The 24,019-nt window shown below is 40.3% G+C and overlaps 4 protein-coding genes across 6 annotated transcripts in view; 1 reads left to right on the top strand and 3 right to left on the bottom strand.

The window, feature by feature from the left end:
• Window positions 1-313: 313 nt before the first annotated feature.
• On the bottom strand, window positions 314-2,528 carry LOC308074682 (fibrinogen-like protein 1-like protein; the record flags this gene model as incomplete). The annotated part of the gene is made up of 2 exons (XM_080414189.1): window positions 314-1,008; window positions 2,390-2,528. 2 exons carry the CDS (start codon window positions 2,526-2,528, stop codon window positions 314-316), a joined length of 834 nt encoding a protein of 277 aa, XP_080270315.1.
• Window positions 2,529-4,357: 1,829 nt separating this feature from the next.
• On the bottom strand, window positions 4,358-14,171 carry LOC308074515 (KATNB1-like protein 1). Of its 3 annotated transcripts, none has more exons than XM_080413983.1 (10): window positions 14,105-14,171; window positions 12,058-12,169; window positions 11,824-11,885; window positions 10,779-11,064; window positions 8,169-8,284; window positions 7,503-7,553; window positions 7,011-7,100; window positions 6,095-6,199; window positions 5,288-5,381; window positions 4,358-4,822 (listed from the first exon to the last, which is right to left on the bottom strand). In XM_080413983.1, exons 2-10 carry the CDS (start codon window positions 12,160-12,162, stop codon window positions 4,790-4,792), a joined length of 942 nt encoding a protein of 313 aa, XP_080270109.1. In that variant the 5' UTR covers window positions 12,163-12,169; window positions 14,105-14,171; the 3' UTR covers window positions 4,358-4,789. The 3 variants fall into 3 exon arrangements, with proteins under 3 accessions (XP_080270109.1, XP_080270108.1, XP_080270107.1); XM_080413982.1 differs by lacking the exon at window positions 14,105-14,171 and adding an exon at window positions 13,344-13,591; XM_080413981.1 differs by lacking the exon at window positions 14,105-14,171 and adding an exon at window positions 13,395-13,591.
• On the bottom strand, window positions 8,466-9,152 carry LOC308074519 (akirin-2-like; the record flags this gene model as incomplete). Its single annotated transcript, XM_080413987.1, has 1 exon — window positions 8,466-9,152. One exon carries the CDS (start codon window positions 9,150-9,152, stop codon window positions 8,556-8,558), a length of 597 nt encoding a protein of 198 aa, XP_080270113.1. The 3' UTR covers window positions 8,466-8,555.
• acp7 (acid phosphatase 7, tartrate resistant (putative)) overlaps window positions 13,377-24,019 on the top strand; it is a 39,314-nt gene continuing 28,671 nt past the window's right edge. Inside the window, exons 1-6 of the mRNA XM_080413980.1 lie at window positions 13,377-13,412; window positions 17,477-17,601; window positions 19,235-19,435; window positions 20,067-20,249; window positions 21,123-21,148; window positions 22,274-22,371. Of these exons, the coding sequence (XP_080270106.1) occupies window positions 17,484-17,601; window positions 19,235-19,435; window positions 20,067-20,249; window positions 21,123-21,148; window positions 22,274-22,371 (626 nt within the window). The 5' untranslated portion in view covers window positions 13,377-13,412; window positions 17,477-17,483. The remainder of the gene's footprint in view (window positions 13,413-17,476; window positions 17,602-19,234; window positions 19,436-20,066; window positions 20,250-21,122; window positions 21,149-22,273; window positions 22,372-24,019) is intronic.

The following is a 24,019-nucleotide window of genomic DNA, read 5'->3' as shown; positions in this document are numbered from 1 at the left end:
AAGCTCATAGCGCGGCACCGAGTGCCGCGCTACGAAAAAATTTTTTTTTTTAGATTTTTTTCAAAAAACTGTTAGGATTTAGAAGACATTTCTAGAATCTTCTCAGGTCTCAATGGGTTGATGTAATCAACCGATTCTTGCTTTCTTCACAGTATCTTGTGATCAGATCCATGCATTTCCGGACGGAACGTCACGAAGTTCATTGTCTCTTATCAGACGTATCTCAGCAAAGATAACAACGTCCTCAATTTACAAAGTTTTATCACACAGTTTATCTAGTCTTCACTGATAGCTGTGAGTGTCGATGCTGTCCTCAGAGCTCGTCTTTGGCGCACTGCCCGGTGGGAATCAGCTTCACCGTGTCCGAGGGTCTCACCATCATCCAGGCGTACTTGCACAGGTGCTCCTTGTTGCAGTCCTTCTGCCAATAGATGACGTTCCTGCGGTTGAGGTTGGCGCCGGCGCAGGCGTCGTACCACCATCCCCCGCCCGGCACCCCTTGGAACTCCAGCTTGGCGCAGTTCTGGAAGTAGTTGTCGTTGTCTCGGTCCTTGGTGGTGAACCTCTGGTTGTCGTGCAGGTAGTTCTCGGTGTCCTCCGTGAGGGCGTCGACCGCCGTGCCCTGGAACAGCCCCAGTCTCAGCCTGTACGCGGACGCCTCGTCTTCCACCAGGAACGGGTCGTACTCCCCCATCTTGGTGACGGCGTCTTTGTCCACCAGCTTGACTCCCAGCTTGTAGAGGCCGGGACCCCGGGTGAGCTGGTGGAGGTGCTCGTTGCCCAGCCAGTGGTCCCCGGCGAGAGCCCCGAAGCCCTGCTTGTATTCGGCCCAGGAGCAGTCGAAGTTGACGCTGCTGTTCATGGTGATGTGCTGCACGACCGTCCAGCCGCCCTCCTCCATGGCACAGTAGGCTAAGATGGCGGAAGCGCCCGGCCGGATGAGGTATATGCCGTCTCTGGCCTGGCCAGAAGACACCATCAGCATTTCGTGACAGTCCCTGGGCAGCACTGTTTGGACAAATTCAACAAAACCAATGAGACTGTATTAGTAAGACAAGCTCACAATGAGAGCTTGTAGATCTGCTATTTTCTAAACTTTTTACGTTAAAAAATATATATTTTATATTATTTTCTACAATAATGAAATGCCCCAAATAGGGACACCAGGAAGTGGTTATGGAATAGAACAGAACAATGTTGAACTAGTGACAAGTTTCTTTTTTTAAACTTTTGCATCTTTTGTCCTTGATGGGAATACCACTGTCAAAAGTCAGCGATAGTCTCAGCGCAAGTACAAGTCAAGTGACAAGTCCAGATTTTTGCCCTCATCTGCATAATCAGCTTGGCAGTGACCAGCCAGTTATCAAGGTTTCTCCAAATGAAACAACTTTATGTCAGACTGTCAACTGTGTGCAAAGCATTTACTACGTTAACCCATTAAGGCCTGAAGGTTCCGATTCTACAAATGTCTTCTAAAAACTTTTTTTTTTTAAACTTATGTTGCTATGTCAGAGGTTTTCAAACCTTTTCATGTCAAGGACCCCAAAATGATATGTATTTGGCCGCGGACCCCCATCTCAAAATATTTTGTTCCAGGGACCCCCAGAAGCAAAAATTTGAGTTACAAATGTTCGCTTTAAAAAAATATATATAAATATTCAAAGATTTGCACACATTTTCACGATTTTTCAAAAATAGCAGATCTACAAGCTCGCAGCGCGGCACTCGGTGCCGCGCTATGAGCTTGTAGATCTTAATGGTTGAAATTAATAACATTTAAAGTGTCATCGTTTTTGGAATAGTCTGGCCATGCCAGGCTATTATACTGTAGGTCAAATCTGCTTTCAACTCTCGAGTCAAATTGAGTGTCAAAGCTGTCCAGCCTCAAAGCAGAGGAGACTCTACAGCTGTGATAATCAGACTCCCTCAGATGGAATAACAACACGTATCATATTTCCTATCAGTAAGTGTTTTGAGGCCACACCATGGAATTTGACCCAAGCGTTGAGAAGAATCCAGACAGACAGTGATGTCATCTGTCATAAAAAGGAAGTATGCAGCACTTCAGAGCAACTACTGAATCTCTCTTTCAAGGCAAAAACTTGACCTTACTACACCATTATCCAGAGCACTGTTTCCCAACCTCTCCCAGGTTGGGAAACACTGCCTGGCCATTTCTAAATAAGTACTTGCTTTCATGCACTGCCTCTGTCTGTATGTTGTCAATGTGTCCTTTAACTAACACACAGTACCTAATTACCATGTAACAATGACATGTTAAATTTAAACCCCGACATGTCATGACATACACATTTAATTTCCCTGAAATGACACACAAACGTAGGCAGTAAAACAAGTGAAAGTGACAGAAACAAAGACAAGACTGTACCTTTCATTCCCTGATTGAGGACAAACTTGCTGTCCTCCGCCGGCAGGAGATGGAGGTTCTCGGCTTGGAGATGCTCAGCATGCAGCCCAGTAATGACCAACCAGACTGCCGCTCGCAGCCAACACTTCAGACTCCTCATCCTTGTCCTTGTTTTACAGTCAAAGTCAAACCAACATCATTTAAGTAACACAGTATACAGCAGACCGCTATACTACAAATGTATCAGAATCATTTATTTGTCCATTTTTCAAGAGTGATTGAACTTTCAATGACAAAAATTGTGCTGAACATAAGGAACATTTTACATTTACAAAGAAAGAATGCATTCAGAAGTGCCCAAGGCTCACCTTTCGTGGCGCCACCAGTACGAGGTGGCACAACCGTGTCAAAACTCTGCAATGCTCTGTACCGGAATCTTCTCCCACGCACACATACACACACACACACACACTGTGCTGGGAAGCGTGCTTACCAGAGGGCAAACTAGGTTCCTATACTAGACCGCCGACGTTGAACTGAAGCGTCAGAGACAGAGATGCTGCCCCTATACCACCACACACAGGACTCTGTAACCTTGTCACGGTTGGACTTCAACCTCTGATTTCATGTCACAATTCACTGGAGACACACCAATCCTCTACTTATCTATGTCAACTGAGATTGTAAACTCATTATCTCTTGTTTTTCCTGAATGCACTTTGGGAGCGGATGAGGCTGAAGTCCAGTTGTGTTTGAGCTGCAGGGGACTACATGTACGGAGCCCTGCAGTGGCCATTGGCCATTGGCGGAAAACAATTATAATCCGTGGCTACAAGTTACTAATCCGTGGCCACGTGGCCCAATGGCCACTGCACAGCTCTGTATACATGACTGCACTAGCCTGGCTCCAAACCATAGACCCCGCCCACTCTCTGAGTGGACCTCAAGTGAAATTCATTCTACAGACATTGCAACAAGGTTACCAACCTTGCTTTCTATATTGCATCATTAAGCCAAGTGAAGTGCAGTGTCCGTGTACAAAAGAAAATGTGGGTATTTAAGACATTTCTTTATAATAACCATATAGTGCAGTACAGTTGGCTATACAGAAGGTTGACATGTATACAGTATAATTTGCATTGCAAAAATATGTGTAAATCAACATTGCCTCTTGATAGAGAAGAGTAGATAGTATACTACCTTAGTTTTGGTGTTGCAATTAACTCTACTTTGTTTGTTTGAGAGGGAAAACAAATATTGAATACGGCCCAAACCAAGGACAGTGTCTGCATCATGTTGACTTTCACAAATACCTCTGACTTTCTGAGACATCCACAAAGGTGCATGATGATCACATTATCAATGTACGGTATCTATGATCATTACAACACAGCCGACAAGAGAACATACAGTATGCTGAAGAAGAGTCCTTACAATCAAATATCGCATCACACTTAAAAATTGTATTGCACGTTTACAGTACTTCGTAATTCTAAAGACTAAAGTCTAATGTAAACTTCAAATGCTACATGCAATGTACTGGTTCACTCGGCAGTGAAAACGGTCAGTACCAAAGACCTTAAGGCAGGTACACATCTTAAAAGGCATTATTTTCTGTGAGGTAACAGCATTTCCAGTTTAACCAAGCAAATTAGCCGTTTTACAAGCTCACAACACGTCACAACATCGCAGTGAGTGGGAAAAGTACTAAGATGTTTTACTTAAGTAAAAGTATCAATACTGCAATATAGAAATACTCTGTTACGTAAAAGTCTGGAATTCAAAATGTACTTGAGTAAAAGTACAAAAGTATTGGCATCAAAATGGACTTAAAGTACCAAAAGTAAAAGTACTCATTATGCACAATGTCCCATTTCAAGTTTTCAAATTAATACAAATCTTTTGAAAATAACAGATCTACAAGCTGACGCATTGTGGGCTTGTAGATCGGCTATTTTCAAATAGCCAAAATGTATATAGGGCTGAAATGGTTAATGTATGTCTTGTAATATTAATCAAAATCTACAAAGTAACTAGTAACTAAAGTTTTCAATAAATGTAGTGGAGTAAAAGTACAATATTTGGATCCGAGATGTAGTGTAAGTAAAAGTATTGGAAATTGAAAATACTAAAGTAAAGTACAAATACCTCAAACTTATACTTAAGTAAATGTACTTAGTTACTTTCCACCACTGCAACATGGTTGTGAGCTTGTAGCTCTGCTATTTTGGAAACATTTTACAATTTGTAAATGGTGTTTTTTTTTTTTTTTTACTTTTTTGAAAATCATTTTTCTTTATATTTATTTTTGCTTATAATGACATGTCCAAAACCAGGTTGAAAGTGGTTAAGCGTCCTATGATGTACTTCAACCATTTGGAGGCTGTTACAAGTTGAAAAGATCCACTATCTTCCCTCTCGTCAGGTAAGTTGCGACAGGAAAGAATCAATGACCTGTATGGGGAAAGGGATTGGGAACATATAGACATGAGCATGTTTCCATGAGAACATTTTGCATTGTCAATGCAAACTGCTACTCCATACTGCATTGGCTCTCAAAGTGGGGTCCGGGGTTCCCCGCAAAATGTGTTAATTTTGTTAATCATTTGAACCCCTTTATCCATATTTTATACTTTGGCTATTCAAAAATAGCAGATCTACAAGCTCATAGCGCGGCACCGAGTGCCGCGCTATGAGCTTGCAGATCTGCTATTTTAGAAAATTCTTGAAAATGTGTGCAAATCTTTGAATATATATATTTTTAAAGCGAACATTTGTAATTCAAATCTGTGCTTCTGGGGGGGTCCCTGGAACAACATATTTTGAGATGGGGGTCCGCGGCCAGATACATATCATTTTGGGGGTCCTTGACATGAAAAAGTTTGAGAACCACTGCCATACTGTGCATGTAATATTCACCTGTGCCATGTCCCCTGCAATGCCTGGAACGGATTTCAATGAAGGCTCCAGTTGCCACAACTCCAACAGTAGCTGATTGAAGATATGGAAGTTTCTGCAAAAAAAGCGACACAAGGGCTGATAAATGAGGAAAATGTAGGCCTACATCAGAATCAGAATCAGTTTTATTGTCACTCACTCACACAATACACACTAGGCATACAGGGGAGCAAAATACCGTTCTCCACAACTCATGGTGCTTCACATTTAAAAACAATAGACACATTAAAAAGATTAAAAAGTAGAGCAAGCAGACAACATTGGTAAAACAATAAGTGCTGATGCATTCAAAGTGCAATATAGATAAAGTGCTATTCATCCCTCAATATGTTAGTTTTGGGGGCAATATGTGGCGAGCGTTCAGGCTTCTGATGGTTTGGGGGAAGAAGCTGTTGGATGACCTGCTGGTGCTTCCCCCTAAGCTCTTGAACTGCTTAGGGGGAGTTCAAAGAGTTCAAAGAGGTGGTGGGAAGGGTGGGAGGAGTCACACATTATTCTCATGGCCTTCCCGATACATCGATCTGTGTATAAGTCAGATATGGGGGGGAGAGGGACACCTGTGATCTTCTCTGCTGCTCTCACTATCCTCTGCAGAGACTAACGGTCGGCATCCGTACAGTTCCCATACCAGACAGTGATGCAGTACGTCAGAATGCTCTCAATGGATCCTCTAATAGAAGGATGTCATAATAGAGGAGGGGGAATTCACTTCTCTTCTGTAAAGTTCACAATGTAATGTACAGTAAATATGCTGATCGTGACACGTACTTATCCAGTGAATGATCAGGAAGCCCGGAATGACCGCTTGCTCGAAGTTCCTCCCACCAGTTTTTCAAAACAGACTTAATCCATACTAAGCCGGCTGTATGATACCTGCAAGAAAATACATCTGATTGAAGTTTAAATCTATTATCCTTTGTCTCCCTCTCCTGATGGAGAGTGGTAATTGCAACAATGTCTAAACCACAAGAAAGAAATTGGCAAAGTAAGTGTAATATTCAGTGGTGTAAAGTAACTAAGTACATGTACTCAAGTATTTTACTCAAGAACAATTTTGAGGTATTTTTACTTTCTTCAATATTTACAAATTTCAATCATTTTACTTCTACCCCACTCCATCTCCGATGAAACTTTTACCCCACTGTACAATTATATGAAAACTTTAGTTACTAGTTACTTTGTAGATTTTGATTATTATTACAAAACAAACATTAACCAATTTCAAATAGCCAAAGTATTTCAACTTTGGCTATTTGAAAATAGCCGATCTACAATTACACTTCATTCATTCAAATGAATCCCGGATTGTAGCTTTAACTAATCAATTTGAATCAAACAAAACATTTTATTCAGGCGAGAGGAAGAATCATGACCAAAAAGGCATAAAAGTTGGTGTATTTTAATATCTCTAACCAAATCTAGGCCTTTTACTTTTTTTTTTTCTTTTACTTTTTTTTTTTTTACTTTTCAAACGCACTTGAGTGTCTGGATCTGGCTTTTTCTATGCCTTTTGGTCATACTTTTTCCTCTCTCCTGAATATTGTGCCCTTCCATGAGCACCGGTGGCTTGAGGGACACCAGTAGCGCTCCTGCAACTTCTCTCTTCTGAAATGTTTAATTGTTATTCCATGTATTTATGCTATATCTGCTGTTCATTAGATTACTCAGTACAGGACATACTCACTCTTCATACGGATGGGAGAGCACGTCCTTAACCAATGGAAAGAGGTCAACACAGTAGCCAATGGTGAGGTCAGGGAAGTCCTCATTGAGGCTGTAGTGAAATAGTAATAAAAGTCACTTTTTACTCCATCTTTAGCTCCATCTTTAGTTTCTCAAACCTTTTCATAACAAGGACCCCCAAATTAATACAGTATGCATTTGGCGAGCGGATGCCCATCTGGAAATATTTTGTGCCAGGGACCCCCATACTAGATTTGCGTCGTTAAAACGTTTCAAAAGTATTCTACATTTCCTCAAGATTTGAAAATAGCGTATCTACAAGCTCGCAGATCGTCCATTTTCAAATAGCTGATGATTTAGATGCTATATTAACTAATTTACCTGGGACACCCCTGGGACCCCCCTCAAGGATCCCTGGGGGTCCCCGGAACCCTACTTTGAGAACCCACTGCTTTAGCTGACAAACTCCACAAAGATGCAGAGAACATCTTACCTTTTGGTTATCACGGGCAGAAAGTCAACAAACACAGCCGTGTCTTGGATTCTGTGTGGAAGCACAGAGTGATGTCACAACAGGGTTGACTTTGACAGCAAATGTTGATCTAGTTTTAGTCATATTTTTGTCATTTGAAATGTCTTACTTTTATTCTAGTTTTAGTCGACTAAATATCATAAGATTATAGTCGACTAAATCTACAGTTGATTTAGTCGACTGAAATGTATTTTGGCGGACCTTGATGGTGTCATAATGCCTGATTTTACACTTGGTTGCATGCTGAAAATAGCCGACGTGCTGCGACGCGTTGTGAGCTTGTAGATCTGCTATTTTCAGAGCGCAACCTTATTTGTCTTTTAGTTCTACTGAATCTCTTCTCCATTAGTCCTTCCCTAACATTTTAGTCTAGTTTTTATTTGTAACGAAATTGTGAAATGACGAAATTGTAAATATATTTGGTCTCAGTTTTAGTCATCATAGCTTAGTTTTTATCTAGTTTTTATTTAGTTTTCGCCAGTGAAAAAAGGTAGACGACGAACATCTTTCGTCATAGTTTTAGTCGACGAAATCAACACTGTGTCACGAGATGTTGAAATGTGAGCGGCACAGACCCAATGTCAAGTGACAGCCGAACAACAAGGATCAGCTTATGACTTTACTTACCTCAGGAAGTACGTCAGCAGTTCTCCAGCGTTTCTCTTCCACAATGTCGTCGCCACCTTCAACCTCAGGCTCCTCGCAGAGAGCACGTCAATCATTGTGCTGTGATCCGACGCCAGCTGAAAGACATGCATTGTGCGTTTGGGATACCTTTTCATGACTAAATAATAGCTACATGGTAAGCCATGATGACACGATAACACCTGCACAAATAACAGAAACAGCGTCCTTTTTCTGATATTATATTTCTGACAGTGGTGGACAGTAATGAAGTACATTTACTAGAGTATACTGTACTTGAAGGTAGGGTAAGTGATATTTTTTGGTTAGAACAAAACGTTTTTTGTTAAAAGGTTGCCCTGCCTGGTAAGGATTTTGTACCACACTCATTTAATTGATATAACTTATATGTCTCTCCCCAAACTGCCGCATCCACTGATCCTGTGTAAACTTCACAAAGGTATCGTATTGTTCAGCCAATTTCGATGACAAAGTCTCTTCATACTCCTCTCGCACTTTCTCTTCCCTTTCCTTCAAGAGGCGTTCACAGATCATTCTAACTTGTCTGAGGGTGAACAAAGGTTGCTCTCTCTTTGTCGGAGAAACGGCTCCTCCACAAGACGTTCCCGGCATGTTGTTGAAACCACTCATAATAGACAACTGAGATGGTGACACGGGGGGAGAATAGCGGCCCTCTGACTGCTGGTGGCCTCCATCTAGATGTTTAACTTTCTGGAAGCGTCTACATTCCTGCTTGATGTTGTTCAGGAGTTGTTCTGCATTAAGACCCGAAGACGGCGATTTCCCAAATGGAGATGGTTCCGTGCAAAGGTACTTCCTAGGGGCTGATGAAGATGATGATGGGGATATGCACCTTCGTCTTTTGTAATGCGAAGGAGCGTCCTTTCTTCGTCTTTTGGGGGAAATCGGACTCATCGTCAGTGGATCGAAATCCATGGTCCTCTTCAGGGTGGCTGCACACGCCATGATGACTAGAAGATGTTCAAGGGTCTTGAAAAGCTTCCCTCCCAATCACTGTTAAAATGACTTAAAACCTGTGAACAGGGAACTAACTATTAAGGACTTATTCAGTGATGTCCGGGCTTAATATCCAGGAGAATAGTTATCGTTTGACTATGAATAAGGTCAGGTAGGTCTCTTTCGATCTCTGCTCTAACAGATCTCCTGTAGGCGGTGAAGCTTGCCTGGGTATGTCTCAACACTGCTCTTCACACTCGAATGAGGTCTCTGCTTGTAAGCCGAGGTCATGGCGTCAGTCTTGCCCAAATATGGAGTTCCACGTGACATAGACTGGCCTCTAATTACGCCGATTTGGAAATACATCTGGTAACCCATGCCTGGGCTTAGATGACCCCCCCCCCCCCCCGACTGCACACAAGCAGGTCCCTGATTGGCCATAAGCCATAAACAACGCAAGAGCTTTCCTCTCCCACACCTAATATAGGCTAACAGCAAGGGTAGACATGTCATCATTCCCAAAATACAAATATTAAATAATATGGTGTTTCCCAAAAAAAAAAGGTTAAAGCACTATATTCTGATAGTAATCATAGAGTGTTTGTTCAGTAACAGTCTCTCCAGCTCTTTAATAAAAAGAAAACACATTTTCAGGTAGGTGACAACATTAACATTTCAGCCAATCAGGAGAAAGTACCCATTTATCAGCTTCGTTTTTTATAGTGTTCCAGTTCCAATTGTGTCTGCTCATTTCTTTGTGTCATCACTTCAAATTTCACTTGTTTAATCTGGACCCTTACTGAGTTCTCTATCCTGATTGGATAAAATTGGTATCCTGACCTGAAAATGCATTTTCTGTTTAATAAAGAGCTGGAGAGACATGGAGACTCCTGTTACTGAACACACACTCAATAGCAACTATCAGAGTACTATCAGAATATAGAGCTATTTAACACTTATTTTGACCAAAGAAGATCACTTACCCTACCTTAAAGTACATTTTCCGAGTATCTGTACTTTACTTGGGTATTTTGTATTTTAGGGTACTCATGACTTTCACTCCACTACGTCTCAAAGACACATGTTGTACATTTGACTCCACTACATTTCTAGGAAGGGGAAAAGCACATTATGAATTAGCCACTTTAAGCCCTATTTCAAATATAGGGAAAATAGCAGATATACAAGCCCACAACCTTTGTGGGCTAAAAAGAAAATGTACTTTGTAATGTGTACTCTTAATTATTTTTAAAAGCGAGTAAGAACATTAACTCAAGTACAAATATGACAAGAGACACTTTCACTTTCACGTGACATTTGACCAGGAGTATCTACACTCTGACTCAAGTACTGGGGGATGAGTACCGTAAATTTCGGACTATAAGCCGCGACTTTTTCCCCATTTTTCGACCCTGCGGCTTATATAACGGTGCGGCTTATCTATGGATTTTTACAGCTAACGGCCACTAGGGGACCTCCTAAATCTATGGATTTTACACCCGCGGCTTATAGTCCAGTGCGGCATGTACAAATCATTCAATTTAGCTGCTGCAGCTTATATTCAGGTGCGGCTTATATTCAGGTGCGGCTTATAGTGCGAAAATTACGGTACTTTGTCCGCCACTGATTTCTGACCTCTGGGAAGGAGGTGAGGTAGTCGGTGGGTTTGGAACTGGCTCCGCTGGCCTTGGCGTGTTTATCGTGGACGTCCGGCGGGAAGTCCCAGAGTTCCATGGGGAACATCCCGCCCTGCATGCAGGAGGACATGTCGTTCTCCTTGTTGGCCAGGTCGTAGCTCCACGTAGCGGGCGCAGTAGCAGGCTGCTTCTTCCAAGCCACCGTTAAGTAATGGGTCTTCCTCTTGCACGACACCACCCGCTTCACTCTGCCAGGGTTGTTGCCAGTCCGACCCACAGGGTTTCTAGGTAGTATAGAGAGAAAAATGTTCAAGCAAATCAGACATGCTGTCCAGCAGTCTATATATAGACCGTCTAAATTACAGTCGTTGAAATGACCTCTATAATATAGACTTCTATATATAGACGCTTAAAAAACAGCTATATGACAGCTAAAGTGAAGTGAAAGTTTTCACTTTTAGACCAGTTATAACCCGGTTTTAGACGGAGGTCTAACTCTCTGGGAGTGTACAAATGGAACCAAATGGACTCATAAAGTTCCATTCGGTTCCATGTGTACACTCTCAGAGTTACAAACCCGTCTTTTTTTCTTGAAAAAAAAAAAAAAAAAACGCTGAATGAGCGTCTCAGTCTGGGTTCCAGGCTAGTCCATTTGGTTCCTATAACTATCAATCATTTAGCTGGGGACCTCCTGGAACCCCCCCTCAAGGACTCCAGGGGATCCCCAGACCCCCTATTGAGAACCATTGCAGTAGAGTATACCGTAATTTTCGCACTATAAGCCGCACCTGACTATAAGCCGCAGCAGCTAAATTGAATGTTTGGAACATATATAAGCCGCACTGGACTATAAGCCGCGGGTGTAAAATCCATAGATTTAGGAGGTCCCCTAGTGGCCGTTAGCTGTAAAAATCCATAGATAAGCCGCACCGTTATATAAGCCGCAGGGTCGAAAAATGGGAAAAAAGTCGCGGCTTATAGTCCGAAATTTACGGTACTTGTTTTGATGACATTGACACCAAAAAAAATAAAACCAGATCTACCTTTTCTGGCTGGGCTCCATGACGGGATAATCCGCCGGGGAAGACGTGAATGACCCAAAGCGCTAAAAAAAAGACAACAACACACCAACATAAAGCAAACATGTGACTATTTGCAGAGAAGGATCAGATGGACTAGATAGATAGATGACATACATCACACAGGCATTGTCTGTTATTGTATGGATGTAGGTTAGGGCATTGTATTAGCCCACAGCGGTGACCTAACCTGCTCACCTCCTTTGTGTTCCTCACATGAGAGTAGCTCACTTTGTAGAGGCCTCTCTCCTGCAGCAACGCATCTTCAAAGTTCTGATACTCTGCTCCATTGTTTGAGTCCATAATAGACCTGGATGAAAAGGGTGACATGTGTTTCCAATGAATTCATCGCAACTTATAGTATACGATATTACTTTATAATCAGCGCACACTGAAATGTGTCTTATACGACTCAGCGGCAGCCATGTATGCAACACATAATCAGTGGAAAGTAACTAAGTAAAATGTACTTACTGTACTTAAGTATAATTTGGAGGTACTTTTACTTTACTGGAGTATTTCCAATTGTCAATACTTTTACTTCTACTCCACTACATCTCAGAGGCAAATATTGTACTTTTACTCCACTACAATTATTTGAAAACTTTAGTTACTAGTTACTTTGTAGATTGTAGAACCACTTCAGCCCTATTTAAATTTCGGCCATTTGAAAATAGCCGATCTACAAGTTCACAATGCGTTGCATCTATTTTTATACATGTTATAACTTTGTAAAGTTGTAAATGGGACATTCTGCATAATGAGTACTTTCTACTTTTGGTACTTATTTTGATACCAATAGTTTTGTTCTTTTACTCAAGTAAATGTTTCATTCCGGAGTTTTAAAAGAGTATTTCTACATTGCAGTCTTGATACTTTTACTTAAGTAAAAAAAAAATGACTTTTTCCACCACTGGTCCTCAGACAGACACTGGTCCTCAGACAGACATTAGCAGGAGAAATAAAACACAAGTGAGCCTAAAGTGAGCAAAAACTCCATTACCCACAATTCAGAGCGCATTGTTTTGTTTTTTGCTTTAACAGTCACGTACAGTGTTGCCAGATCTTGAGAGATAAATAAGCAACCAGGTCTATGAAAACAAGCCCAAAATAAGCGACTATGTAAAGTAAACCTGGCATTGGCTATTTGAAAATAGCCAATCTACAAGCAAAACAAATCTTGAACAAATTTGAAAAACGTGATATATTTTTTGAAACAACACAAATCTTTATGAACAACACAAATCTTGTCCCTTGTCCCTGCTTGAAAATATTTTCAAATGGGGGTCCACTTGTCTTCCACTGTTCCACAGACAAATACATATTAATTTGGGGGTCCTTGACATGAAAATGTTTGAGAACCACTTGTTTAAACAACATTAGGAAACAAGCCCAAATAAGCAACTATTCTTTAGAAACAATCCCAAACAACTGCATATATATATAAGTAACTTTAACAGAAACACAAGCCCAAAGTCGCTTACAATAAGCGGACATGGCAACACTGGTGACGTAGATCAGGAAGTGTACTTTACCCAGCTCGGTTTGTTATGGTTTGTTGGTTTTATTACTATTTTCACTACTTTACTCATTGTTGTCAGGTCGTGTTGTTAGAAAGCTCTCGCCCGTGTTGTTCTCAGAGCCGTTCTGTCACGGATCGTCGAACAGCGAGCTGTTTAAGATCATAAGGTTGTGAGATCTAATCTAATTCAATCAGCTGTCAAAACAAATGTACTCCATCCAGTCCCTTGTCTAACAGATCTACAACAAAGCCACTAAGCCACGCCTACTACGTGGCGCATAAATTAGCGTTTAGCGAATTACGATTTGCATATATGATATATATAATGTTGCATTATTATTAAACAACTTTAGAGATGGATAGGTGGGCACTTATAGGGACATCTGGGCACCTCGATGTAAAATTGGCTATTTTGCCCAAAATGTTAAAAGATAAAATATTTGAAAAATGTGAACATCGATATCAGACATATACTTTATCCTTCAACTTATTGTTTATGCCCCAATGACTGGATGTACAGGTTTTGTAATTGTAGACATATTAGACCTTAATTGTCGAATGTTTAAGCATCTAATCATGTATACAAATCTTGTGAAAATAGCAGATCTACAAGCTCACAACGCTTCGCGATGTGGCGCGTTTGTGAGCTTGTAGATCTGCTATTTTCAAATAGCCGAAGACAAGTGTAATGTATGTTTAGTTAAAGAGAGGTATGATCCTGACCTTTTCTGTTCTGTCCTGGTGTGCAGTTGTACAGTGACAGTTGTCCGTTTTCCCTCTTGCTTAGGCTACTTCTTGTGGTGATCTGATGATGAAACGACCCATTTACTGATGATCACACCCACACCACACACCCATGATAATAATAAAGCCAGCTATTCATTCATTCATGACGTTAATAATACAGTTATTATTATTGTCCTGTGTGCATCATGCGCCCTCTAGCGACCAAAGATGCTGCTGGTGCAAAATTCAAATCACAACAGCCTCATCATCAAGGCAAAGGCAGTGGTTTAATGGACCTGTGTGTGTGTGTGTGTGTGTGTGTGTGTGTGTGTGTGTGTGTGTGTGTGTGTGTGTGTGTGTGTGTGTGTGTGTGTGTGTGTGTGTGTGTGTGTGTGTGTGTGTGTGTGTGTGTGTGTGTGTGTGTGTGTGTGTGTGTGTGTTCTCCTGTGCTTTTTTACCATCATCAGCTGTTTGGTTAACCCATGCTCAGTGGTAGAAAGAAGAAGTACTCCATTTTTTAAAAACTTGAGTAAAAAGTATCAATACCACAATGTAGAAATGAGTTAACATAGCGTCACAATACTTTTAACCACTTAGTTTCGGCTATTAAAAAATAGCAGATACTGTATACACGCTCATAGGTGCCGCGCTATGAGCTTGTAGATTTAAAAATCTTGAATATGTGTGCATATCTTTGAACATAATATATTTTTTAACGTGAGCATTTTTAACTAAAATCTTTGCTTCTGGGGGGAGGGGGGGGGTCCCTGGCACAAGACATTTTGAGATGGGGGGTCCGCGGGCGGCCAAATGTATATCAATTTAGAGGTTCTTGTCATGAAAACGTTTGTCAGCTTCACTGACTTTAAACATACACCTCCATCAGAGAGCGGTGCTTTCCTGTGCAGTGAAAACATCAACAGCTTGTATTGACACTTTGACAGCCCATGGTTGCAGCATGCTGCCCTGTGCTGAGTGTGCTGTTTGGTTTAGTCTCTGCTGTTTCATCATTCTGGCTGACTGATTTGGTTTCTCCGACCTGAGTCAGAGAACAAACACAGACGTGCGTGTGTGTGTGTGCGTGTGTGCGTGTGCGTGTGTGTGTGTGACAAAAGGCCATCGCTTAACCATCATTGCCCTGTCCTCTATAAATATAACCTGGACAACTTTGTCTGTCTTGTGTATAAAATCATACGTGAAATGTACTCAAAATGTCTGAAAATAGCAGATCTACAAGCTCAAAACGCGTCGCATCGCGATGTGTTGTGAGCTTGTAGATTGGCTATTTTCAAATAGCCTCGGTATAAAATAGGGCTAAAGTGGTTAATGTATGTTTTATAATGTTATATATGTATATCTGCAAAGTAACTAAAGTTTTCAAATAATAGTAGAAGTACAATATTTGCCTCTGAGATGTAGTGGAGTAGAAGTAAAACTATAGACAATTGGAAATACTCCGGTAAAGTACAGTACTTGAGTAAATGTACTTAGTTACTCTACACCACTGTACGTGACTTATAAGATGTCATCATGCTTTGTGCAGAACATGACACCAGTGTCACTGGATTCTCAGCTAGAGGTGATGGCGTCGTTGCCACTATAGGCGTCACACTAAATTCAGACAATCTTCTTTTTCATGTAAAAGCCATTTCTCTGTGGAATTCCATTCTATTATACCGTTATTTATGTTTCTGATAAACACACTAACCAAATTCAACATTTTCTACAGTCTGACTTCAATCTGGTCTAAAAATAATAAACTCTTATTGAATAAGAGGAAGTCCTGTAGCATGCTGCTTGGCCACTCACGTAGTAGTGCAAGTTCTTCTGACCTACTGATTAATTTTGAAGACGGTTCCTACCTGGAAAAAGTGGATTATTTTAAATATCTCGGTATCACGATCGATCCAGAACTCTCCTTTAAACCTCACATTGAACTTACTATTAAAAAAACACATGGCAGCTTGTGCTCACTTTATCCCTCTATCAACTGTTTCTCATTTGAAGTGAGGAAAATAATAATCTCCCAAGTACTACTTCCCATTGTAGATTATGCTGATATTGTATATCAGAACACCACAGATACTAATCTCAAGCCTCTCAATATATTATACAACTCCCTATGTAGATTTGTGTTGAGGTGTCCATACAGAACACACCACTGTTCTCTGTATAGTTCGCTTGATTGGCTACAGCCTAAGGCAAGAAGGCAACTTCACTGGTACCTATTTCTTTTTAAATGTATTCACTTTAACTGTCCCTCTTACTTGAAACAGTCTCTGGAACCGTATACATCACCATACCCGCTTAGACATTCACAACATCCCTATTTTACTGTTCCCAATAGAATATTCTCTGTAACTGGACGCAGGTCATTCCATTACAAAGCCCCATCTGACTGGAACAACCTTCCTCTTTCTCTCAGATCAGTTACCTCTCTTGGCCGCTTCAGGACTTCCTTGTATTCACATCTCCAAACTACCTGTTCATGCTTCTAACACTGCTTGTACATAAGTTTATTTCTGACTTTGATATAGGTCATAGTACTGTATTCTCGACTTCTTTGTTTAAAGTGAGTTGGTGAATGGGTTGCGTGGGTGGTACAGGGTGAGCAAGCTAACTGTATCTGTACATGTGTGTATTGTGTATTGTGTATTGTGTACTTGTACTGTATGTAATGTTGTACGTATGTGAATAGGACCCCCTCTAAAATGAGATGCTGCATCTCAAGGGGCAATCCTCTGACTAAATTCTGACTAAATTCTGACTAAAGTCAGACAATCTTCTTTTTCATGTAAAAGCCATTTCTCTGTGGAATTCCATTCTATTGGACATTAACAAGATGGGGTCCAATAACAGCGTGGCTCCCATGTGATGTGGGGATACTTGTGTTTCCCAAAGGGGAGTGAGTGGGACATCTGCTTTATTTGCTGCTGCTTTTCAAATGCTTCCCATTTACAGACTGTTAGGCAAAAGCGTGAAAAACAATGTGTGAGCCAACAATTATTCTGTCTTGAGAGACTATATCTTCTGTCTACATGAGAGGATAAAGTCCTCTGTGTTTTACTATTGTAATGTCATCTAACTCTATTGCAATATATAATTTTATGTTTGAGTGTATCTTGTATATAGTGTCGTCCTGACTGTTTTATTGATATACACCTGCCCAGGGAAAGCTTAACATCTAAACAGGGACAGAGTTCACTCATCCACTTTTTATGAAGTCGATATCATGTGATAGTAGATGAGATTGCTTTAAAAAATCATGTGACTTAAAAACAGAAGTGAGTTGTTTGTTGTGTGTATGTGAGTGTGTTGTTCTACCGTACGCTTCTTCTTCACAGGACTGTGTTCTTGTGTTGTCCACAGTGTTAAGATGCTGCCTCTTTATGCTGTGGCTTTGAGCCTGTTTGCACCCCTGTTTGTACTGGGTGCCCCTACCCCTGCCTCCCCCATCTGGACACAACCAGAGCAGGTCCACCTGTCCTATCCAGGTAGGTCTTTGATCCAGTGTTAATCCATTAAGACCGAGAACGCGTCTGTGTCATTTTAAGATTGCTTTGGCTATTCAAAAATAGCAGATCTACAAGCTCATAGCGCGGCACCGAGTGCCGCGCTATGAGCTTGTAGATCTGCTATTTTTTTTTTTTTTTTTTTTAATGTTAGAATCTTTGAATATGTATTTAGATATTTCTTTTAAGCGATACATTTTTTACTCAAATCTTTGCTTCTGGGGGTCCCTGGAACATCATATTTTGAGATGGGGGTCTGCGGCCAAATGCATATCATTTTGGTGGTCCTTGACATGATAAGAAATTGAGAACCACTGATATAGCAACATACGTTTTGGATTTAGAGGACATTTGTAGAATCCCCAGAATCAAAGATTTGAGTTTAAAAAAAAAACGCTTTAAAAAAATATATATATATTCAAAGATTTAAAAAAAGATTGTAGATCTACGAGCTCATAGCGCGGCACTCTGTGCCGAGCTATGAGCTTGTATATCTGCTATTTTTGAATAGCCAAATAAATCTAAAAATGACACAGATGCATTCCCGGTCTTAATGGGTTAATTTCGTCGACTAAAACTATGACGAAAAATGTTCGTCGACTACCTTTTTTCACTGACGAAAACTAAATAAAAACAAAATAAAAACTAAGCTATGATGACTAAAACTAAGACTAAATATATTGACAATGTCATCAACAAATAAAAACTAGACTAAAATGTTAGTGAGGGACGAGTGGAGAAGAGATCCAGTAGAACTAAAAGACAAGTCATTTTATGTTTGGTTGCGCTTGGGTGTTACGCTTTGAAAATTGTAGATCTGCTATCTTCAGCATGCAACCAAGTGTAAAATCAGCCATTACGACGCCAACATTATTGTAGATGTACAATCTACAAGCTCACAACACCATGCATTGTGACACGTTGTGAGCTTGTAGATGTGCTATTTTCACTATTTTTGCATGACACCATTGTGTGATGAAATTAAAAATAATGCTTAAGTCGTTAATCGATTTGTTGATTTATAAAACGTGTAAAAAATACATGTTAATCATGTTTCTTGATTATTCGATTGAAAAAAAGTATTCAAAAAGTAAACAATAGAATAATCGCTAAGAAAATAATCGATAGTTGTAGCTACGTTGATCTGAGCTCTTCAGCCACTTGTGTTACAATTAAAAGTTTAAACAAGTTATTATACAGTCAGTTATCTGAGTGAATTAATGGTTTCAGAAAGTGCAATAATCTGACTCTGGCTCTGCAACTTACTGAGGCGAGATTTGCTCACACACAGCTATTACACCATCAGACATTAGAAGTTACAGTACCTACAGTAAGTGGATTCTCTGTCTTTACAAAGGTTAAACATATGGTAATAATACACTGTCTCTTGGCATCTAGATAGAATGAGCATCTCGCCAATACTCGGCTTAACTAAGGATTGCTGCATCCTGCCAAAGGCCAGATCAAAGGCACCTCTCTTAGGCAACATCAGCTGCTTTTTTGGTGAACTTTCTCTCGGCTTACATAAGTGCATTCGTAAGAGGATCCAGTGGAGCCGTTTGATCAGTCTGTCTCACGCACTGAATAATTGGGTATTTGTTTTACCCCACCCCAGGGATACCAGCTGCTATGGAGGTCACCTGGACTACCTTCGATAAGGCAGAGAGCACGGTGGAGTTTGGTTTGTGGGGAGGTGGTCTGTTCGACGTGACCGCCAAGGGCAACGCTACTCTGTTTGTCGACTCGGGATCGGAAAAGAGGACCATGTACATCCACAGGGTGACGCTCACTGGCCTCAAACCTGGCGCCGCCTACAGTACGGTTGGGTTATATATCAGTGGTTCTCAAACATTTTCATGTCAGACCACCATCTGAAAATATTTTGTGCCAGGGAACCCCCATGCAAGATTTGCGTTGTTCAAATGTTTCAAAAAAATATTAGAACATTGAAGAAAAAAATAACGTTTTCAAATGCAGTGATGAATATAGGGTTAATGCCAGTGGTGGAAAAAGTATATATATTTTTTACTTAAGTAAAAGTATCAATACCACAATGTAGAAGTACTCTGATACAAGTAAAAGGCCTGTGTTCAAAATGTTACTTGAGTAAAAGTACAAAAGTATTGGCAGCAAAATATACTTAAAGTACCAAAAGTAAAAGTACAAAAATGTTTGAAAATAGCAGATCTACAAGCTCACAACGTGTCGCGATGCGACACGTTGTGAGCTTGTAGATCTGCTATTTTCAAAAGATCAGAAAACTTGTGAAATGGGACATTCTGCATAATGAGTACTTTGTACTTTTGGTACTTATAGTAAATGTTTAAATCCGGACTTTTGCTTGTGACAGAGAAGTATTGATACTTTTACTTAAGTAAAAAATGCGAGTACTTTTTCCACCACTGCTAACTAGCTAACTTCCTTTGTATTGTCTGTGTGATTTGCAGTGTACCACTGTGGCAGTGACCTTGGCTGGAGTGACGTGTTCGCCTTCAGCGCGCTGAATGAGAGCACGAGCTTCAGCCCCAAGTTCGCCCTCTACGGCGACCTGGGCAACGAGAACCCTCAGTCTCTGGCCCGACTGCAGAAAGAGACCCAGCTGGGCCTGTACGACGCCATCCTACACATAGGTACTGCATGGAGACACACTGGTAGCACATTTCTGTATGTGTGTTGCATGCAGTTTATTGCATTTTTTTATATTCTAATCCAGTTATCCTCAATTGTTTTATTTTCAAGGATTTGATAGCATTTAAAGGGATAGTTCACGCCCAAAATGACTTTTTTTCCTATCGATTAGTCACCCCATGGAGACTTGAATTCATGGATATTTTTAGTTTTTGTCGCATTCCTAAGCCAATAACTTGATGACTAGCAGCACTTCCTGTAGTGTAAGAGACACAGAGTCTCCTTTGTGTCTCCTACCGGAACCACTGCCTACCGGTCCGCTGGTCATCAAATTATTGGCATACAGTAGGAATGCGACAAAAACAAAGAAAATATCCATGAATTCATGTCTCCATGGGGTGACTAATCGATAGAAAAAAAAGTATTTTTTTGGGTGTACTATCCCTTTAAGAACATTAATGTATGATTACAATTTTATTTTAAATGTTCCAATAATTTTCTCATCCACTTATTCTCAATCTTTTTTCTCTTCTTTTTGAGGCCCTATTCTAAGAACTTACAATTAATAATGTTTAGGCGTTTAGAAGACGCTATCTTATCCGGAGCGACACGACCAAATCATTTGACATGATTTGGTCCTGAATTCCTTTACTGCCTATCCATGTGTTGTACGGTATATAGAGATAACAGTGAAACTCTGATCAAAGTAGACATTCTTGTATGTTCTGTAGTTGTGTTTACTTGTACATGGAATAATGGTGAAGGTTAACTATCAGTCATTTAACTGTGGAACCCCTTCTCTGACCTCTTTGTGGTTACACAACGACCCCATGTTGAGAACCACTGTTCTAATCCACATGATTTTGTGTTTTTAGGGGACTTTGCCTATGACATGCATGAGGTATTTCACTTTCAATTATTTTTTAAACCAATATCATGAGCTACTGTTGAACAGCTGAATTGACTGCTGAATGGGAGCAGGAAGGGAACTCTGTCACCAAGGGCTTATTCTTTTAAAAGCTAGTGAGACATTCACCTAATTCCACAATGACAGATGAGATTAAGCCTCTTCACCTCTCCACAGTCTTTCTCCAGGCTCCCCATTATTTATCAGTAGAACATATGAAGGCCCGCAGCTGTGGTTTAACACACCGGTTATGATTAAAATTACAGTGAAAAATGGCACTAATCCTTTTGGTGAAAGACAGGGATTTAGGGGCAAGTCACCCAAGTAGCTGACAAATTAAAAAAAGGAAAATTTCAAACATAAAGTCTTAAGTTCCAATCATGCATTTCCTCATTTTGAAGGCATATTAGCTGCCATCTGTGACATTACATGCATAATAACATATTCCAGTCATAAATGACAAATATTTTATTTCCCAGAAATCAAGGTTTTAAATCGCTGTGTGGCTGCACCATTCATATTTGTTTTAATGTTTTTTTTTATATAGAGAAGAATTACATGACACAGTGAGAAGCCGGGTCCAACATTTAATCACCATAATTCATGCTTTGCTCTCAGCTGGAATGTCTAAGTCTGTCCTTCGGCCTCATTGATATTATAAATAGAAAAACAGAAAAAGGAATTCTGTCTGAAAGCTCATTAATGGCCATGGCAGTGAAACCCGACAGGACGGCCATGGAACCGCACCGTGTTTTTAAAACTCAGAAGCCACCATTAGGATCTGGGGGGAGAAATAATGGCCTCTGGTTTCATTGAGGTTTGCTTGGTATGCAACATGGGACATTCCTGAAGCCTTCTGGAAAAATGACTTACTGGATTCCTACAACAAACTTGGCAGAACATCAGTGGCTAGAGAGAAGAAGAAAAAAAAAAAAACGTACTTTTCATCCCAGTCAGCGATAAATCTGAGTCCGTTTGAATAGCGCTAGGCTTATCTCTGACTATGCCATCTATGTCATGTCCTTTGTATTTATGTATGTATTTATTGTATATATGTCATTTTTGCATTAAAAATGAAAGAAACAAAAGGTGATGAATGGCCTGATGAATGTGTTCCAGGACAACGCCAGGATCGGAGATGAGTTCATGAGGCAGATCCAGTCCATAGCTGCATATGTGCCCTACATGACCTGTCCTGGGAACCACGAATCTACATAGTAGGTCTCTCTGTATCTGTCTGTCTGTCTCTCTCTCTCTCTCTCTCTCTGTGTCTCTCTCTGTGTGTCTCTGTCTCTCTCTCCTCAATTCAATTATTTAAATTAGAAAGTGCTTTAATTGCAGGGGAAACATACGTAAAAAATTGCCATTGCTTAGTAAAATAAAAACAATCAAAAGTAAGGCATTTATATTCAATTGAAATATACCTAAATAAACAGAGCTTGGCACATTGATCTCTCTCTCTCTCTCTGTGTATGTTTCTAACTTTTATCCTGTTTTCCATCTTGTGTGTATAAAATGAGCTGACATTGACGTGCATGTGTGAAGGTAAACACGCATCAACAACACACACATGGAGCACACATGCAGGGCTAGGATGTTTAAGCCTTAAAGGTAACGTTGTGATAAAGTGTTTATACAGGGAAGCCTTCCTGACTCCCCTCTGCTCCCCGTCAGCTAACGTTTTGCTCTACATTCATCGCCACATGCCAGTTGTCAAGTACTATACTTAAGCAAAATTTTGAGGTACTTTTACTTTATTTGATTATTATTATCATTACTTATTACTTGTACTCCACTACTAAAGCCTGTCAATTATTTGACAGGCTTTAGTTAACAGTTACTTTGCAGATTTACATTATTATTACAAAACACACATCAACCAATTACTTGTTTTGGCTATTCTAAAATAGTATTGTATTGTACTTGTATTTAAAAAAATGTTGACAACATTTGAAAACTTGATGTTTGTATTTTTATTGATACCAATATACATTTGTTCTTTTACTCATGTATTTTGAATACATGAGTTTACTTTAGTATTTCTACATTTGTGATATCGCTACTTTTACTTAAGTAACTTCTTCCACCTCTAAAGATCTACAAGCTCACGACGCGTCGCATCGGGACGCGTTGTGAGCTTGTAGATCTATTTTCAAATGGCCGAAATGTATAAAAGTAACTAGTTACTAAAGTTTTCCAAAGATTGTAGTGGAGTAAAAGTACAATATTTGCCTCTGAGATGTATTGGAGTTGAAGTAAAAGTATAGACAATTGGAAATACTACAGTGAAGTACAAACACCTCAAAATTGTACTTAAGTACAGTACTTAAGTAAATGTACTTAGTTACCTTCCACCACTGCGTATATGATCAACAACAATGTTTTGTGTGAAAGTCACCAGTACAGTATTTCATATTAGTGAAAGACTTGGCCAGACACAACCCCCCCCCCCCCCCCTCCATAACCAGCTACTGTAACTCTGAAGAGAGTGTGTGTGTGTGTCGGGGGGGGTGGGGGTGGTTTAAAGCTCAGAAAAACAACCCCTCCTGGGGTCAACCACAACGTTTTCCACTGTAGAAAACACTTTGGTCTGTCGCACACTATCCACTGTACTGTTGGAACAGATGGGAGCTATTTTTGGTCTCTGAAGAAGGGCTGGATCAGCCTCAGGGACCGCCAACATCTAAACAAGGCCACGCTCTCCAAAACAAACCAAAAACAAACACTTATAAAAGTGACTCGCTATATAATAACGGTCAGGTCATCCTCCATGCAGCCTCTCGCCGCTCCAGACAGTAGCTGGTTGTGTGCACTTTGTTTGATCGTTCCCGCCATATAAAACAGGGACCGTTGGTACGCATTAAT

This window comes from Gymnoscopelus braueri, assembly GCF_963280865.1.
Source record: "Gymnoscopelus braueri genome assembly, chromosome: 19".
NCBI classification, from domain to species: domain Eukaryota; kingdom Metazoa; phylum Chordata; class Actinopteri; order Myctophiformes; family Myctophidae; genus Gymnoscopelus; species Gymnoscopelus braueri.
Note: the sequence above shows the minus strand (reverse complement) of the source record. Positions and strands in the feature narration are given on the sequence as shown.

Coding starts and splice junctions, on each gene's coding strand:
- LOC308074515 (XM_080413983.1), bottom strand. CDS start 12,162: ATGGACTCAAACAATGGAGCAGAGTATCAGAACTTTGAAGATGCGTTG. Junction 8,285..10,778: donor ACCTCACCTCCTTCCCAGAG/GTCAGAAATCAG, acceptor CATGTCTTTCAG/CTGGCGTCGGATCACAGCAC. Junction 6,200..7,010: donor CTCTCCCATCCGTATGAAGA/GTGAGTATGTCC, acceptor ATTTTCTTGCAG/GTATCATACAGCCGGCTTAG.